The 18,199-nt window shown below is 42.6% G+C and overlaps 1 protein-coding gene and 1 pseudogene across 3 annotated transcripts in view; one reads left to right on the forward strand and one right to left on the reverse strand.

The window, feature by feature from the left end:
- TMEM171 (transmembrane protein 171) overlaps positions 1-9,553 on the forward strand; it is a 10,947-nt gene extending 1,394 nt beyond the window's left edge. For 2 of the 3 annotated variants that reach the window (XM_006913132.3, XM_025047653.1), the window contains 3 exons: positions 2,095-2,801; positions 6,749-6,890; positions 9,297-9,552. In XM_006913132.3, the coding sequence (XP_006913194.1) occupies positions 2,165-2,801; positions 6,749-6,890; positions 9,297-9,495 (978 nt within the window). In that variant the 5' untranslated portion in view covers positions 2,095-2,164 and the 3' untranslated portion in view covers positions 9,496-9,552. Of the gene's footprint in view, positions 1-2,094; positions 2,802-6,748; positions 6,891-9,296 lie in introns of all 3 variants that reach the window. The other variant, XM_015590370.2, reaches the window with a different exon arrangement.
- On the reverse strand, positions 8,373-8,488 carry LOC112480896 (annotated as a pseudogene).
- Positions 9,554-18,199: the final 8,646 nt, after the last annotated feature.

Here is an 18,199-nt window from a genome sequence, read left to right on the forward strand (position 1 = left end):
AATTTTCTGTTAGTGTAGATGTCTATGTGTCCGTTTGTAGGTGCATTATCTATCTGTCTATCATCTATCATCTATTTATCTATCATCTATCACTATCTATCTATCTATCTATCTATCTATCTATCTATCTATCTATCTATCTATCTATCTAATCTAAGCGGGCGGGAAGTGAAGGAGGGAGGGGGAGAGAGAGCGAGGATACAGGCCGACTACCCATCCACTATTCACTGTTCTAGATCAGGGATTAACAGATATACCAGTTGCTTAGTCCACTAGTCCATGGAAAAGAAGCTACAAATCCAGTTTTAGGCTTTTGTTTTCTTTACTAGTATTTGGGACTTTGCCTTTAGACCACTGAAGCCTTGTGACTCACTTCAAAGTTGAAGGTTCCAGGAAATACAATGAATTCCTGAGAGGACTTTGTAGCAGAGAATCACCCTTATCTCCGGAACCAGCAAAGGAGATTACATGATTCAGAAATTTAAAAAATATATTAGTGCAATAAAAGTATTGCACTTTAAGTCTCAGCTTAATTGCATCTTCATACATAAAGTCTGTCCAAGTTTAAAATGAAAACTTATTTCCCTCCTACATTTCCTTCGTTCTTCAACTTCCTTCTGATTCTATCATACTTTTTCCTGGACAAGTACTTCCTAGTATAATACTGGCTGTTTGCTTTCTTTACCTAAACTGACCCTGCTTGGTTCTGAGTTGGGTTTGTCAGGATGGCCTTGGGTTTATAGCCTCAGTCTTGAGGCTATATGTGACCATGTGACCATGGGTGCAAATAGCACAAGATATTTTTTCCTTCCTTGAGCAATGAAGATAGTTTTCATACCTGAATGCCCTATTTGAAGGGTCCTGGTTAAATATCCCATTCATTAGAGTAAACGAGATAACTAGATAATAAAGTCAGTCTGCATAAACTAGACAACTCTCTAACAACCGCTCGAAGTACATTTAATATATGACACCCTTGAAGTACAGGGCTTGAGTGAACTTGTAGAAGGTGCTTTCCCACTTGATTTCACTTATATGCTTCTTTCAAAGTCAAGTTCTGTTGATGTTTAGTGCTTTGTAGCTGGTGATTTTATCAACTGCTTATTTTTAACGGCCTAAACCTCCACCACAGAGGAGGGTGAGCGAGAGGCTGCCTGCCCACCTGGGAAACAAGGCTCTACCTGGCCTGATGTGCCACACTTCCCTGGGCCATCCCAGGCCCAAGCAGCCAGGCCACCAGATTTCAGGCTAAGACAGCCCCAGACTGTGCCTGTTTGAGAACTCAACAATCACATTTTGACAGAATCAACTTAATATTCGCCAAACCCGCTGTGTTCCTGAACCTCCTTGCCATTCAGTTAAACTGCTGAGCTTGGGTCTCTTGTAGATATAGTCTTAGAATAAAGCATGGGATGGAAAGTTGCTGAGATCTAAAACAGGAAATGGAAAGTTAGTTGCTGAATGAAAATTCACTGACATGGAAATGTTCAGAGCAGCTGTGATGAAATGTGGGATGTGTATAAATCAAAAATAATCCCCGTGGTTCTTCTCTCATTTGCCATTTTTTTTTTTTTTTGCCTGAGGGAGTGATTTTTTAAGACTCAAAACAGGAAAAGCCACACCCAGTCACTTTTGTTGTATGGGTTTTTAATTTAATTAAAAAATTTTAAACTTATTTTTCAATTACCGTTGACATTCAATATTATATTAGTTTCAGGTGTACAGCATAGTGGTTAAACATTTATACAACTTACAAAGTGATCCCCCTACAAGTCAGTACCCGCCTGACACCAAATACAGTTATTACAATATTATTGACTATATTCCCTATGCTGTACTTTACATCCCTGTGAGGGGTTTTGATTTTTGGGTGCATGGTAATTGCATATCCTCTTTTTGAATATCTTTCTAAAATTAAATATTCAAGAGTTTCGAATGCCAGTCCTGACTCATAAACCAACTCACTGTTGTACAGTGTATCAGTTGGATAAAGTTCTATTCCCTATGATTTCACCCTGGTGTGGTCAGCAAAAGAACAGGGTGGGTTAGACACACCTATGCCCACTTTAATTTGGTGTTTGGTTATATTTGCAGAGCTATTGAAATCATTGGAGGGAAGAAAACACACCCCCACCCCTCTTCAGGAAAGGGACGTCTTCTGGCCATGTCTCCTGCAGCAGCCGAGTCAGATGGGGTCCGGCAAGATAGGCATGTCAGCATGCTCGTTTTCTTCCTTTTCGTCTTTGGTGCCATCCTGTTGTTTGTGGGAGCCCTGCTCTCCATCTTTGGGTTCCAGACGTGCCAATACGAAACTATCCCAGATTGCAGTATGGTGCTGAAGTTCGCTGGGCCTATATGTGCAGCGGTTGGGCTCGGGGTTGTGATCCTGGCCCGCTCCCGGGCACTACTTCAGTTCCAGGAGAGGCGCCTGCGAGGCAACCAGGTGGACCCTGACCAAGCCTTCATCTGCGGAGAGAGCCGCCAGTTCGCCCAGTGCCTCATCTTTGGATTTCTGTTCTTGACCAGTGGCATGCTCATCAGCATACTGGGCATTTGGGTCCCTGGGTGTGGCTCAGACTGGGAGAAGGAACCACTGAATGAGACAGACATTTCCACCGAGGAGCCCCAGTTCTGTGGATTCCTGTCCTTGCAAATCATGGGACCCTTGATTGTCCTTGTGGGATTGTGTTTCTTTGTGGTTGCCCATGTTAAGAAGAGAAACAACTTGAGTGAGGGCCAGAATGCCTCTGAAAGTGAAGAGAGACAGACCCAGAACACGGAGCCCGTCCAAGTCACTGTAGGTGGGTGTCTGTCATTCCTGTACTTGCTTATATATATCACAGTGGCTGTTGCATCAAGGAATCACGGAGCTGTCCTTGTCTGGCCTAGACCTTCTCTCTCTCTCTCCCCCCCCGCCACCCCCGACACACAGCTGTAGAAAGTCCCATAGTAGTAATTTCCCCCCTGCAATTCCTTATTTTTTAGCAAAAGCTTTAATACATTAAATGTTTACCTTGACCGAAGTTACAGAGAAAATTAAGAAGAAAGTGAGAAGAACCTCAAGGATAGCCTGAGAGCTCTTTGTCAGCTGAGGGAACTGCCAAGTGATCTTTTTTCCCTGTCATTCTCACACTGACACCTATGGCACTTTGTGTTATTGGACACGTGGGTTCTCATCCCTGGCTGTCACTGGCTGACTGTCCTTGGTAAGTCCTTAACCTCTCATGGCCTTAGTTTATATAGCTATAAAATGAGCATTACATTTCTAAGATCCCTTCCAGCCCTAACATTCCAGAATTCTGAGTCTGTCCCAAGTCTACTGGTCTTCTATGTTTTGAGGGGGATTTCTGTTTTCTATGTTGTTCTTCATTTTCTGTAACTTCATCCTTGGCTTCAGGGTTGGGGCAAAGTTTGGAAGCAGTGGCATAGATAAAGATAAAATGTGACAACACCTGTCACTTCTTTCCCCCATGGAATGCCCAGAAATTCCTTTTGGGGCCCTCAGGTGCTGCAGAATAGATGGATTACCATTTCCCAGAGTCAGCCCCCGCCCCCCCAATAACAACATCATTAGCTTTGGCCTCAGCTTCACACAACAACAACAACAACAACAACAAAATCCCATAGATACTCAGTTTTTGCAAATCACTGTTTTGTTTTGTTCCACCCTGCCCCCCGCCCCCGTCTCCTACTTTTGAAAGGATAAAGCTCTGAAGCCACAGCCTTGACATCTAAAAGGCTAGGCAAAGAGAATTAGAGAGCAGAAACCACGGAGGGAACAGTGAAAGAGTCTGGCAAGTGAGATGTTTCTCATGTTTGGGGCTAACTGCTGAAGCAAGCAGTACTCACTGAGCACAGACTGGGGGTTGGAATTCCCTAGGCTGCGGGTCCTGTATGGCACTGGCCTTGGAGAGGAAGGATAGGTGGATTTACAGACAATCCATGCATTGAGCCAGAGTTGACGTTCTCAATTGACTTCCTGTGCATTTATATACTTATGGTGACAAAGTAAATATTAGTTATGTATTAATAACAGCTAACACATATATAAAGTTTATTCCTGTGCCAAATACCCATCTAAGTGCTTTTGCATGTGCTCTTCAAGGACTTATTGTGTGAAATTTAGTCACACAACAATCCATGGAAGGAGATACTCTTAGTAGCTCTGTATTAGAGATGGAGAAACTGAGGCCCAGGGATATCAAATAACTTGCCCAAGGTCACAAACTAGCAAGTGGCAGAGCCAGGATCCAAACCCAGGCAATGTCACACGTACATATACTATGACCTTCCCATAGCATCCCTCCGAGGGCACTGGGCTGCTGGTTTCACTTTCTGTGTCTGCTGGTTTCATTTTCACCAAGTGCTCTGAGTAGTTGTTACATGACGAAAGGGCTCACCCGATATACACAATCTCAGTCCTTTTGGAGAACACAGTGGAGTACAGGTAAATACACTTGTGAGAGGCTCATAGTCTTCTATTTTGTTGGGATCATTTTGAGGTGTGTCTTTCGGGTTTGCTATCGGGGAGTTTCTGGACCCACTCTCCCTCCTGGTGGCTGGCATGGGGGGAGGGGCACCAGGGAACTGGGGCAGGGTGACTCCTGGGTGGTTCCGTCTTGATGTTGGCACATAGTTTAAAATCTTTTCCACGTAACCCTTTAAGTCTCATCAAACCCGTGAAAATCTAGCACCCTAACTCCTCGTTTTTATCTCCTTTGATATTATGGGCTAGGGTTTAAATTTTTAGAAATCATACCTTTTTAGCACAATTGATAAGACTCTAGACATCATCTACCCATGGTCAGTTCTGCCATATGAGGGAAATTGGGTGATAAGAGGAAGTTCTTGCTAAGTTCCAGAATTCAGCTGTTTCCAGAAAGGAAGCCCCTTCCCCTCCCTTAGAACAGATAAACCAAGACACATGATATCCTCATTGTGGGCGCACTCAGTGCTAGACCCTGGATACACAAGCAGGTGTAGGAAACAGCCTTCTCTTAAAGGGGTATATGCTGTCAACTCACAGAGGACATCAAGTCCTGCAGGACATAGTAAAAGGGAAGTCCCAGGGGGAGATGGGACTTCTTTCTGGGGAAAGCAGGTTGCAAGGTGTGGGAGGCCTGGGAGCTGACTGGACAGAAGGATGCATAAGCCCCAGAGATAACTGGTAACTTTGAGCATTTCCTTGTTTATGTTTGATAGGTGGCCTGCTTTAGAGGCTTATTCCTAGGTCCAATGTTGCGTGATGTGTAATTAAAGTGAACACAACATTACTTCCTTTGATCTACTAAGACCTTCTAAAAAGATTAAATGACGATCATTATGCTTTATCAAGTTCAGGTTAGCAACATAAGCTTTAACCACCTCTCCCTGCAGAAGGAGCGATGGAGTTAATGCATTTTCTGAAGGGCTAAGTTACCTTTAGGGAAGTGCTCGAGGCAACAAGGTGGAGAGTGGAACCACTGGCCAAGACCGCCACTTGTGAGTGTTTCTTCAAACATGCAAATAAGTGCCACTTGCTTGCAGAGTGTGAAGAAAGCAGCTTTATGGGTGTGAAACAGCCGAGAGGGTTCCCTCTGTGACCAACACTGTTTTAATGTGAATCCAATGCTCCTACCTGTCCTCTGAGGCAAGTACAGCTATAGCCTGCAATTTACAGATGTGGCAGCAGAGGCCTAAAAGGGTTAAATAGCTTAGTCAGGGCCTTGCTGGGTTGGTAACTGGCAAATGTGCCCGACAGCTTTAAAGAATCCTGTACCTACCTAGGCAAGCGTCAGATCTGCTGCCAGTGCAAACCAGTCTCCCTGTGGAGAAGACCTCTCCCATCATTTTTCCCGGGCTATCATCTGGTGCTTATCCACGGCCACCCTCAGACCTCTACCCAATGGTGCTTGAACATTGTCTAGAATGTTCTGGGCAACTCATGTGGTACATTTTGTACTGGAATCAGAATACAAATTAGAGCTTGCATCTGGTCCCTAGTTTCTCCTTCCCAAACACAGGTGTGTGTGTTGGAGTGAACAGTAGCAACAGAAATGCAGAAAACAAACTTTTCTTTGAGTGAGACTTTGTTTTGTAAAGCTTGGGTGAAATGTTGTTAGATAAAAGACTCTACAAGAGCATAAACCACAGCTATGGCAATTAACAGCGACAGGCAGTAGGGTAGTTGACTGTCCTTTGTTCAGAGGCTGAAACTTCATTTGAAGAACAAAGCACTTTATCCAATAGCTAACTTTTGTTGAATCAAAATTGTAAGTTAAAAACAAACAAAAAAAGCTTTAAAGCTGTAGACATCGCAAGGGAGGTACATTGCCAGCAATTGCTTCACTGAAGTGCTTTAGCTCAGATTTCCTATGAAATATAGGTCCACTATTTTTTAAAATTGTGCTAAAATACATATAACATAAAGTTTACCATTTTAACCATTTTAAAGTATGCAGTGGCATTAAGTACATTCAGAGTGTTGTGCAACTGTCACCACTATCCATTTCCAGAAGATTTTCCATCATCCCAAACAGAAACTTGACATCCATTAAACACTAACTCCAATTCCCCTTACCTCCAGCCCCCCAAAACCTCTACCCTCTGTCTCTATAAATTTAATCAGCTCACTTTTTAATTCTGGAGTTAGCACAGATGTTTTGACCATTTCTATAGATGGGCCAAATATATAATTAATTTATTTTGCTCTTGCTAATTTGTTTGCATTTATTACTCATCTATCTTCAACAAAATATTGTCTCCTTAGGTGATGCTGTGATAATATTTCCGCCCCCTCCACCACCTTACTTTCCTGAATCCTCAGCTTCTGCAGTAACTCGAAGTCCCGGGGCTAGCGGTTTGCTTTCGGATGAAAATCCACCCTCATATGACAGTATTTTTAATGACAGGTAAGACTTTCTACTAGAACTTCGAGAGTAGCATTTCAACATTTTCAGGCCTATACCTAAATTCAGGCCAAATTAGCTTTAAGGCTGTGGTACAGGAGTAAACATGAAGTGTGAGTGTCGTTTTTGCTGACATGATGTCAGAATTATTGCCTTAATATTAACAATACTTTTCAGGAAACTTTGGGCAGCACATAAGTTAAAAATTACAAGTGTGGCTATTCCAGGCTAATGTGAAGCCTTCTCCAGGCACCTTTCTGTGCTCTTAGCAGGGATGACCCTCAAAACATTTAACAATCCATCAGGCAGACCGAGTACTGAGCAGGGCTCGGGAGGCCCCTGCTTGCTGCTTTAGATCATGGGGAGATGTGGGAGTGCAAGGGGGCTTCCAACAGGTACAGAGGGTTTTAGTATCTAGTGGAAGTACCTGAGTGCATCCTGACCTGACCAAGTTGTTCCCAGAGCCTCAGAGCCTTCTCGGATTCATTCAAGAGAAATATAAGCTCCACACCCCTACCCCATGCACCCCATGTGCCACAAATTAGGAGGTGTACCTGGCGTCAGATAAAACAGCAGAAATCTGAGTGCTTTTCCTTTACGCAGAGGAATGAAGTTGAAGTTTTCAGAGTCAGAGCAATGGGATCCAAGCACTGTTTAGTTAGCACAATTCACAATGGGGAAAGGCTGGAGGTGGCCAGACCAGTTAGGAGGCCAAGTCTCATGGACAGGCCTGAGGTAACAGGACCTTGGAACTGTGATGATCAGAAAGGGGAGGAATGTGGGAGGGAAACTGGAGTAGAGATGACGGTGAGGAAAAGCAGAGATCATCGTGTCAGGGATGAGTGATAAGGACAGTGGAATGTCCCTGACTGAGGAGGAGGTGGGACATGAGCTTCGTGTAAGTGGGGAGCAGATGGTGAGCTGGCTTGTGGTGGAGGGGTAGCTAGATGTGGACCTTTCAGGTAGACTGGAAAGGCTAGGTCTTATGAGAGAGATGAGGTGCTGGAGATGGAACTGTGAACAGGTTGCTGAATCCAGGAGGGCAACAAGTTAAAACCTGTGGAGGATCACAGGAGGGGCAGGTGTGACAGGAAGGAGTTCTGGGAAGTGCCAGGGAGGAGCAGGGCTGGTAAAGGCTCTGGCACCATCTTGAATGGGAAACCAGGATGTAGAAAATGAAAGGATTGCAGGAGAATTTCCCAGGACAAAGTGGATGAGCAGGACTCAGTGAAAACTGACTTTCGAGACATTGAGATATGTAAATTTTGAAAGCAGTGAGAAGCAGGACCTGAGAAACAGTGAGCGTGCTGGGGACGGGTGCTGCCTTAGCTGGTTATTTGCATTTTAAGGCACATGTTCTTGTGCTTCCAACTGAGTGATGAGTGATGAGCTAGAGATCTGACCAGAGGTGAAGGTAGGAATTGCCTGCATGGATGAAATGAGAGGTTAGGCTCTGAATTCTTTCTTTATTATTATTATTATTTATGCCTACAGCACCTGGTCTTCCTAGGTGGTCTCTCATCCAAGTACTAACCAGGCCTGACCCTGCTTAGCTTCCAAGATCAGACATTGGGCTTGTTCAGGGTGGCATGGCCGTAGACCATGGACCATGGCTTCACTGGGGCGTGAACCCAGGACCTTCTGCATGTAAAGCAGACGAGCTAACCACTACACTATGGAACCACGTCTTCTGTTAGTGACTTTTTCTGCTCTTTTCTCCAATGATGAATTTCTCTACATCCTAAAATAAATGTATGTTAACTTAAAAAAAACTACTTCTGCTGCTAATATGATTTCTGTGTGCCAGAGTATGGCTTTTCTTGTATTATCACTTATCATTCTTAAAGCCACGCAGAAGTTAGGCACTGTTATCATTTCCATTTTACAGATGAGGAAACTGATGCTTAGAGAGGTTAAATAACTTGCCCAGGAACACACAGCTAGAAAGTAGCAGTGGAAATTCAGATGCAGGTCTGCCATTTGCTAGAGCCCACTCTATTAATTAGTACACCTTCCCACTTTCTTCAAGTTTTTGGTCTAATGATTTAATTTTCTATTTGTGTAAGTTTGTCTACCTTACGTTAGCTGCCTCAGAAGACAAAATAGCAGAGAACAGTAACTCCGTGTGTGTGTGCATGTGTGTGTGTGTGCTCTTTTTGAAAAGCATCTATGCATTTGCATTCCCTGTCTGTTCAATGACAAAGGAAATGACAACAGGAGTCAGACTATTGTCATTAACATTCAGCTCGAAGAAAAGTAAGGGATAAGGAATTAAAACATATCTGTAAGAAACAGAATGTGGAAAAAATTACTCCTTAGATGGTTGCAAGTGCTCTTAAAAATTTGAAAAGAATCTCCTCAAGGTGTGTTACTCTTTCCTCTCCTCACTTTCATGTGCTCTCTTTTTAGCAGGACCCCAACTCCTGAGGGCCGAGGTGCAGACGCTGAGAGAGAGCGTGTACCCATATATACTATTTCTGGGACTACTTCATCCTCAGAGATCTCACAAACTCTGCACGTCTCATCTGAACTGCCTCCCAGATATGAAGAAAAAGAATCGCATGCAGCCGCATCCTTGTCTCCCTCTTCTGAGCCTTCCCCACCCTGAACTATGGACTCCAGTTCAATTTTATATAGAATCGATCACTATTTTATTTAATTTGTTTTTTAATAAAAAATACAATAGCATTGGCTATGTTCTGATTTCCCTGGTGGAGCATCAATATCCGTAATAAACCTTTACCTACCTGAGAGGGTCAGATACACGAGGCATTTTGAGCTAAGGATGAAGTAAGGTAGCTTAGAGCTTCAGAGGATCATTGCAAGATGAGAAGAGCAGATGTCCCATAATTAGTAATTTTCCCTGCCCTATAGATAGATTTTTTAAAAAGTTATCTCTGATAATCTCATTATGGGCAAGTTCCCGATTCAAACTTCTAGGTAGTTACAGGGAGGGGGTCAGAAGTTTCTCTTGAGCCTACAGGGTCCTGGTTGCCTTTAGCTCAAAATAATATGCATACCACTGAGGTATGTCCTAGGGCGACTAGTTCTGAACCCCAATTTAAGCTGTTAGTGCTTCAGACCTTGGGAGAGGCTAAGTACCTCTGGCCAGGGAGTAAGCTTGTTCTCTAACTTATACCTACTACTCCGGAGGTTGGTGGGATCATTTCTATTGATGGATGAGAAAACAAAGGCTCAGAGAGGCTAATTAACTTATTCAAGGTCACATGCTTCTAAATGGTGAGGTTGGATTTTGAACTGTCTAGGTGGTTTCTGGAAGCCAGGTGTACTTGTCACCACTCCATGCTGTCAAAGGCCAAACAGAAGGGGTTGTTAATGTTTAGCTTGGTCCATTCTGCTTTCCATGTTAATTGCTTCTGGGGCAGAGAAGCTAGATTACTCTATTATTTGTTCTTCTTTCCTTTCCTCTTCCTCTCTTCCTTCTTCCTCTTCTTTTTATTCCTTTTCTTTCATTTGAAAGAAGGTAATTAGGGTAATTAGGTAATTTACATTGAGGCGGTTACCAGCGTACTGACGTTCTCCTTATAGTGAAGTGACACTTTTGGAGAAGAAATTTCTTGGGATACTTTGATAACTAGATTCCCCTGAAGAGCTCCAGGAAGGATGTGCCTTTCTGTATTACAACATACTGGTGCCAAACCCTCTGGACCACTGACTTTTATCCTTAAAAGGCTACTGCTGAACAAAAGCTTTTGCATAGTTGGGTATAATAATAAATACTTAATTCTAGATATAAACCTTAAGAAATAACCATTAAGTATTAATAGTTCTACGTGGGAGAAACTGATTTTCAGAATATGAAATCTGTAGTAACAGCACTTTTGGTAACAAAATTTGATGTAGCAATTTTTATGCCTTTTATACAAGTCATAATCCCCATAATTCAGCAATTCAGCATTTAGGTGCCTGAAAGCAGAACTTAAGGGCATTAATGCTCTAAGAGTTTTACCGAAGTAAAGACTGATTTCATGGGCACTGCTACCATAATAAATCAAGGGTAGCAGTCTGTACCAGCAATGCCAATCTATTTCTAAATTAAACATTTATTGGATTGAATTGCTCTTAAAATTCTGTGCTTTTTTTCCTGGAAGGTTAATTATTCAAATTTTAAAATTAGAACAGTGGGTAGATAATCACCACTTCCTTCTGCTGTTATTTGTTTAAAATGATTAAGCTGAAACTTCTAGGTAGAATTAGTTTTAAATCTTTATGAGTTCTCATATATAACCAAGAGCTTTCAATGGCTCTGAATTGAGGTTTATAACAGAGTATTTTACTTTGATATGCTAACAAATTTAAATAAGCAGTTAGAAACAGGTGTAAGTTTGATCTTCTGGTTAGGGAAATCTATTTTACTTCCACGAGCCTCCACGGTATTCAGCAAAGTGGGGACTGAGGCCACAACACTGAGAGGGGTCCCCGTGTGGGAGGGTCTTTATTACAGGACTGAAATCACATGCCAAAGAGCAGGTGTGAGTCATTTAGTCACAGAAAGATGCATCCTTTGCCTAACAAAGTTCTGACGAAGGATGACAGCTTCTGAAAACCCACCTGGAGACTGTCACTTCTTTTTCTTTTTTCCTCATATGTGTTAATTTTTTTTAATCATATAAGGCATACCTCATTTTATTACGCTTTTCAGATATTGGGTATTTTATAATGCCGTTGGCAACATTTTTCCAATGGGCTCAGATGACAGCATTTTTTATCAATAAAGTATTTTTAATTAAGATATGTTCATTTTTTCAGGCATAATGCTATTGCACAATTAATAGGCTATAGTATAAAGTAAACAGAACTTTTAGATTCACTGGGAAACCAAAAAATTTGTGTGACTCACTTTATTGCAATAGTCACTTCATTTCAAGAGTCTGGAATTGAACCCGCAATATCTACAAGGTATGCCTGTAATATAAAATTAACCGTTTTAAAGCGGACAGTTTGGTGGCATTTAGAACATTCGCATGTTGTACAGTCACCACCTCTAATTCCAAAACATTTTCATCGCCCCAACATAAAAAACCAATACTCATTAAGCAGCCACTTTACATTCCCCTCTCCCTTCTACCCACTGGCAACCACCAATTTGCCTTCTGTCTCTGAGTATTTCTGCTTTTCTGGGTATTTAATATAAGTAGGATCATACAGTATGACCTTTTGTGTCTGCTTCTTTCATTTAGTACAATGTGTCTGAGATACATTCACATTGTAATATGTATCAGTACTTTATTCATTTTTAGAGCTGAATAATAGTCCATTGTATGTATATGCCAGTTTTGTTTATTCATTCATCTATCGATGGCCATTTGGATTGTATCTGTTTTTTGGCTGTTATGAATAGTACAGCCCTAAACTTTCATGTACAAGTATTTGTTGGAGTACCTGTTTCAATTCTTTTGGGCATATACCCAGGAATAAAATTGCTGGATCATATGTTAACTTTAATGAAAGTTTTTGAGGAACTTAAAACTGTTCCTCAGAGTTTGCACCATTTTACATTTCCATCAGCAATGTATGATAGTTCCAATTCTTCCACATCCCCACCAATATTTGTTATTTTTTAAATTATTATTATGACTATTACAGCAATCCTAGTTAGTATGAAGTGGTATCTCATTGTGGTTTTGATTTAATTTTCTCTAATGCCTGATAATGTTGAGAGTATTTTCATGTGTGTTACTTGTTTTTGAACACCAGACATTATTGTCAGCAGCATGAGAAATCTTACTCGAGAATTTCTTCCTGTGGTATTGGAAAGTGTGATGCCCCACCTTACAGAAAATAGTCATGAGATCTGCGAATTTAGATGAGACTACCCACACAAGGTGAATTGTGCCACCATGCTTCCTCTACACTATAAAAAGCCCTTCTTGTGAATTCTTTGTCCTCCCCTGGGGTCTGTTAAGTGGACTAACCCACTCAACCAATTCAACGGAAACTAAAGCAGTTTTTGATGAGGTAAAGTCCCTTTGGTATTTCTTCAGTTTATGAGTTAAGGAGGAATGGGGCAGACCAAGGGAGACAGGTTTCAGAGAACGAAAGATGAGGGAGAAGATATGTGTTCATCTAGTTTCTACCTGTGAAGTTCGAGTGAAGTGGGGAGAGCGGCAGGAGGAGTTAAGGTGACCTCTGTGACATCTTCAATGCAATGTGACTGTTGGTCTTCTGATATGGTTGCTGCACAGAGAACTGAGGCCATGTGAATGGTGGGTCTCCCCAGAAAAGGGCCATCATTCTAGGGCAGGTGGTAGGAAAAGAATGGATCCAGAGATAGGACATCAACCTTGGAAGGTGGCCTTACTCAGGCAGAAGAGAGACGGGAGGTGGTCTGGCTGGATCTGTGAGGATCCATGACGATAAGAACTATGGTAATCATTAAAAAAGTTAAATTGCTGAGTCCCATTCTAGACCGGCCCAGTGAATCCAGATCTCCAGGGGGTAATGTGTCTTGTCCAAGGAATCTGGGAAACACTGCCTATGGAGACAACAGAGAGAACCTGCAGAAGCAACACCACCACGTGGGCTAGATTATCTGGGTGATGAGCTCCTTGTAACTTCTAGGTCTTCTGGAGTGTCCTGTTTACACATCCCAGTCTGTGCTCAGGGTCCCTGAGGGGAAGGATGTGAGTTTACAGTTAGCCCCCAGTGTCACTGGGGACTTCACACAGTCTTCCTGTCCCAGTCTTCTAGGCATCTCTGTTGGTGATTCATGTGAGAGACTCCAGCGAGTGGAGAAACAAAGTCAGGGTCATGTTAGGCCTCTCTCACATGGGGAGTCCTCCTGTATTTCAAGACCGGAGGACTTTAGACTCATTTATTAAGGAAGGCATGGTTTTATCTTTGCTTCTTTGTTTTGGAAGAGGCCAAGACTTCTGCATGTCTTCAACTAGGAGCACCAATGACATTTGTCAAGACAAGGTAGAGTGGAAGAAAACATTAGTTAGGTTGAAATGGAAATGGTTGAGATTGTCCAGATGGAGAGTGGTATAATTGCCCCTGCCTTCCTCTCACTGACTCCCAGCTCCTTGTGAACCCAGTTGAGAGAGGTACCCCAGTCGGTGTGGTGGTCTGGGCTCTGCCAGCTGCCATTCTGGAAACAGGAAACCCTGATCCTTGAGCCTCTGGTGTAGGAGCTTCTCCAAAGGAGAGAGAAGCCGGAAAGCATACTGTGGGTGGTGCGTGAGCTAGAAGGGAGAAATGCCGTCTGACTGTTGGTGGGGAACCACGCATGGCCAGTCTGCTTCATGCCACGAGCCTCCTGGGATCTTGCATACCTGGGATTCCTGGAGTGTCACGCCTTCTGCCACTAACCTAAGTACCCCGACAGGAACAAAGTGGAGAACTTGGATGCAGCTTTCTCTAATAAGGAATGCTTTGGGGGTGGAGGAGTCCAGCTGGGTGAAGCTTGTGACTGCTTGAAAACACTGTCTGCCCTTTACCTCACTCAGGAGGGTGCTGCAGCCCTCAGGCTGAGGTGTTGCCAGTGCTGGGAGTACAAGGTGACTTCATCCTCTCTGTCTCTGAGGGGGCAGAATGGCAGACAGCAATCCAATGAGGAAGGGAGGTGGGCATTGCTTTCACTACTCTGTGTGTTCTGGAGGCTGCTTGGGCCTGAAAGAGCCAGAACTTGGGCAGGGCGTGTTAGTGGAGGTGGATGAGCCACCACTGCTGTCATATGCTAAACCATTCACAGGACATTTCCTTAAAGGCCTTTGAACTGGTGAGTAAATCCAGCCTACCAGTACTAATGGGCCAAATGACTTATTTATTACGGGTTTTCACAAAGGAGGAGGACTATGCCTTTCCCATGGGATTGAGGGTCCAGGACCCAACGTGATGGAAAGGTCCTAGGCCAGCCCCTGCAGGGGCTATGGCTCTTCCTAACTCAAGGTCCTCCCAGTGCCTCAAATCCCACCTAGGAAGTAGCCATTTCCCTGTCTGTCAAGTCTCCAAGCCCTCGTCAGACACTTTCTATGGTACTCAGGCCTTCCTCTGGCTTTTAGGCATGAAATTGCCTCCAAGATTTCCTTCCTTAGGCTCTGAAACTCTGCTCCTCCTTTGTGGTACTTGCAGTGAAGTTGCTAGAAGCCTTCTCTGCTGCTCTGCCTCTTCTCTGTCAGGCTGGAGTTTTCCTCCAGGAGCCTGCAGGGTGGGGTGAAAGCCTAGCTCTCTTAGGCACCTGGGCTGAGCAGTTTCTTTGCTGTTTCTCATTGACCCTTCCCTGACATCGTGAGAAGCAACACATCATTACAGTTCCCACAGGTAGACTGGCAACACCCGATGTCCTTCACGAGGCCTATGTCCTTCATGACTGTGCACTGGGAAGGGACATCAGCACCCAGTTACCTGTGGCTATAGGTAGGACACTGCATTTCTCCTGACCTGGCCCATTACTGGGGTGTCCTTCAGCTCTGGAAAGGAACTAGAATTGCAGTCCAGCACCTATAAAGTTCTCTTTCCATGGTGGGTTGCTGGCTTCGGAATTCTTCTTTTCTTTGAATTACAATTCAATATTGCTACTAATAAAACTACCAAGTAAAGTAAAAGATTTTAAAAAGTTTTTTAAATCTTTAAAAAGTATCTCGCTAAGCACATATGTACAATTAGAGTATTATGTTGAAAGTCATTTAAGTAATTCTTTTTCTTTACTTTTATATTACTAATTTGATATATAATTAGGGTCATTTATTCCCATTTATATTCAATACTAAGGTTAATTTTGTTTTTAATTTAATTACTTTTTTAAAAATAATTTTTAGTTTTCAATTACAGTTGACATATTAGTTTCAGGTGAACAACACAGTGATTGGACATTTATATAATTTATAAAGCGATCACCCCAATAAGCCTAATACCTATTGATGAAAGAACATTCAACCTAAGAAAAAGTCTATTTATAAGAGTTTATTTGAGGTCCCTTTCACTCTCTGCCTTTGAGAGGAGACCACACTCTGCTTGTGGAGTGTTACCCCTTTTCTAATAAACGTTCCTTTTGACTCTAAAAAAAAAAAAAAAAAAAAAAAAAAAAAAAAAAGAGCTTATTTGAGCCAAACTGATGACAATCGCGGAGAAGCAAAATCTCAGTGGATTGAGAAAATGCTCTGGAGAATGGCAGCTCTGCAGCTTATTTTATACATTACAATCAAAGGAGGAGCTGTAAGGAAAATTATATGAAATTCATTGGCGGTAGATGTAAGGAGGATTACATGAAAGTCATTGGTGGTAGGAGAAAACAAAGCAGGGAAATCTCTGAGACTGGATAAAAAGTAAAAGAGACAGACATACTTTTTTTATATTGGTGGGTACAGGATAGTTAATGATTATAGCACGTAGAGATGGTACGCGGGGAACAGGATAACAATGTGGTCTCTGGTTCCGTTGTGCTTTCTTAGGGGGTCCGGAAAAGAAGATTACTCCGACATTTCAAAGGCAGGTTATCTTAGATGCACAAAGACAATAGACAATTTCTTAAGTTAACGACTGACCTTTGTCAAGAAATCTACAGGCCTAGGACGTTACTACCCTCCATGACCTGCTTTCAGTTAGGTATTTTTACATTCAGACAACCCTGTGTGATTAGCTTTTTATTGTCTGAGAAGCCATTTATCTGTCTTTTGAGTCTAAATAATAGCTTTGCTGGGTAGAATAATCTTGGTTGTAAGTCTTTGCTTTTCATCACTTTAAATATTTTGTGCCAATTCCTCCTGGCCTGCAAAATTTCTGTTGAGACATCAGCTGACAGTCTTATGGAAGTTCACTTAGAGGTAAATAACTGCTTTTCTTTTGCTGCTTTTAAGATTGACTCTGTCTCTAACCTTTGGCATTTTAACCTTGTGTCCTGTTGTGGGACTCTCTGTGCTTCTTAGGCTTGTATGTCTATTTCTTTCACCAGATTAGGGAAAATTTCCAGCATTCTTTCTTTAAATAGGCTTCAATTCCTTGCTCTCTCTCTTCTCCTTCTGGTACCTCTATGATGCAAGTGCTGGTACACTTCAATGTTGTCTCAGAGGTCCCTTAAACTATCCTCATTTTTTGGATTCTTTTCTTTTTCTCTGTTCTGATTGGGTGCTTTCTGCTACTTTGTGTTCCAAATCACTGATTTGATCCTCTGCTTCATCTAATCTACTGTTAATTTCCTCTAATGTATTCTTCATTTCAGTTATTGTAGTCCTCATTTTTGACTGGTTCTTTATGTTTTCTATTTCCATCTTTATGTTTCCTATCTTGTTAAAGTTCTCGCTGAGTTCATCTACTCTTCTCCTAAGTTCACTGAACATCTTTATAACTGGTGTTTTGAACTCTACATCTGGTAGAATGTTTATCTCCATTTTGTTTAGTTCTTTTTCTACAGTTTTGTTCTATTCTTTCATTTAGGACATGTGTCTTTGTCTTCTCATTTTGGCTGATTTCCTGTCTTTGCTTTTATGTATTAAGTAGATCTGCTATGTCTCCCAGTCTTGATAGTGTGGACTTATGTAGTCCTGTGGGGCCCAGTGTGCAGTCTCCCTGGTTACCTGAGCTGGGTACTCTAGGTGTGTCCCTTGTGTGGGTTGTGTGTGCCCTCCTGTGTAATTGAGCCTTGATTGCTGCTGGCATGTCAATGGGAAGGACTGACCCTCCAGCTGATTGGCTGTGAGGACCAGTGATGACTACAGCGGAGGAGCTGATGTACAGGGGCTAACCCCATGAATCAGGATTCACTTAAGCGGGGCTCTGGTGCCTGCTGAGTCTGCCGTTTGGGTATGTCATTTGTGAAGGTGGTTGGGTAGTACTCTGGTGTGATCTGAAGCTGGCCACTGGGTGTGTTGGTTCTGGGGCCTCTTGTGCAGGCCAAGGTCAGCTGTTGCCTATGCCCAGCCCAGGGATACCTAGTATGAGTTGTAGTGATCTGTAGATGGTTACCACTGGTGTTGGGCTTGGGGCTGCTTAGCAAGATGTATGAGGCATGCTGAGGCCAGACACTGCTTGTTTAGGGGTTATGAACTTCTGAGAGATTTTAGGAAAGTCTGCAGCACAAGCTCAGACAGTTTGTTTGTATGGAAAAGCCACTGGAAGCAACTTGGGTGGGTCCACAGATATGGTGGGTCTCAGGGAATCACCAGGGTAGGATTATATATAATATATAATATATTATATACTATATGTTGACACTGCTTTTAGGGGTTATGAACTTCTGAGAGATTTTAGGAAAGTCTGCAGCACAAGCTCAGACAGTTTGTTTGTATGGAAAAGCCACTGGAAGCAACTTGGGTGGGTCCACAGATATGGTGGGTCTCAGGGAATCACACGAG

This window comes from Pteropus alecto, unplaced genomic scaffold, assembly GCF_000325575.1.
Source record: "Pteropus alecto unplaced genomic scaffold, ASM32557v1 scaffold20, whole genome shotgun sequence".
Classification (NCBI taxonomy): domain Eukaryota; kingdom Metazoa; phylum Chordata; class Mammalia; order Chiroptera; family Pteropodidae; genus Pteropus; species Pteropus alecto.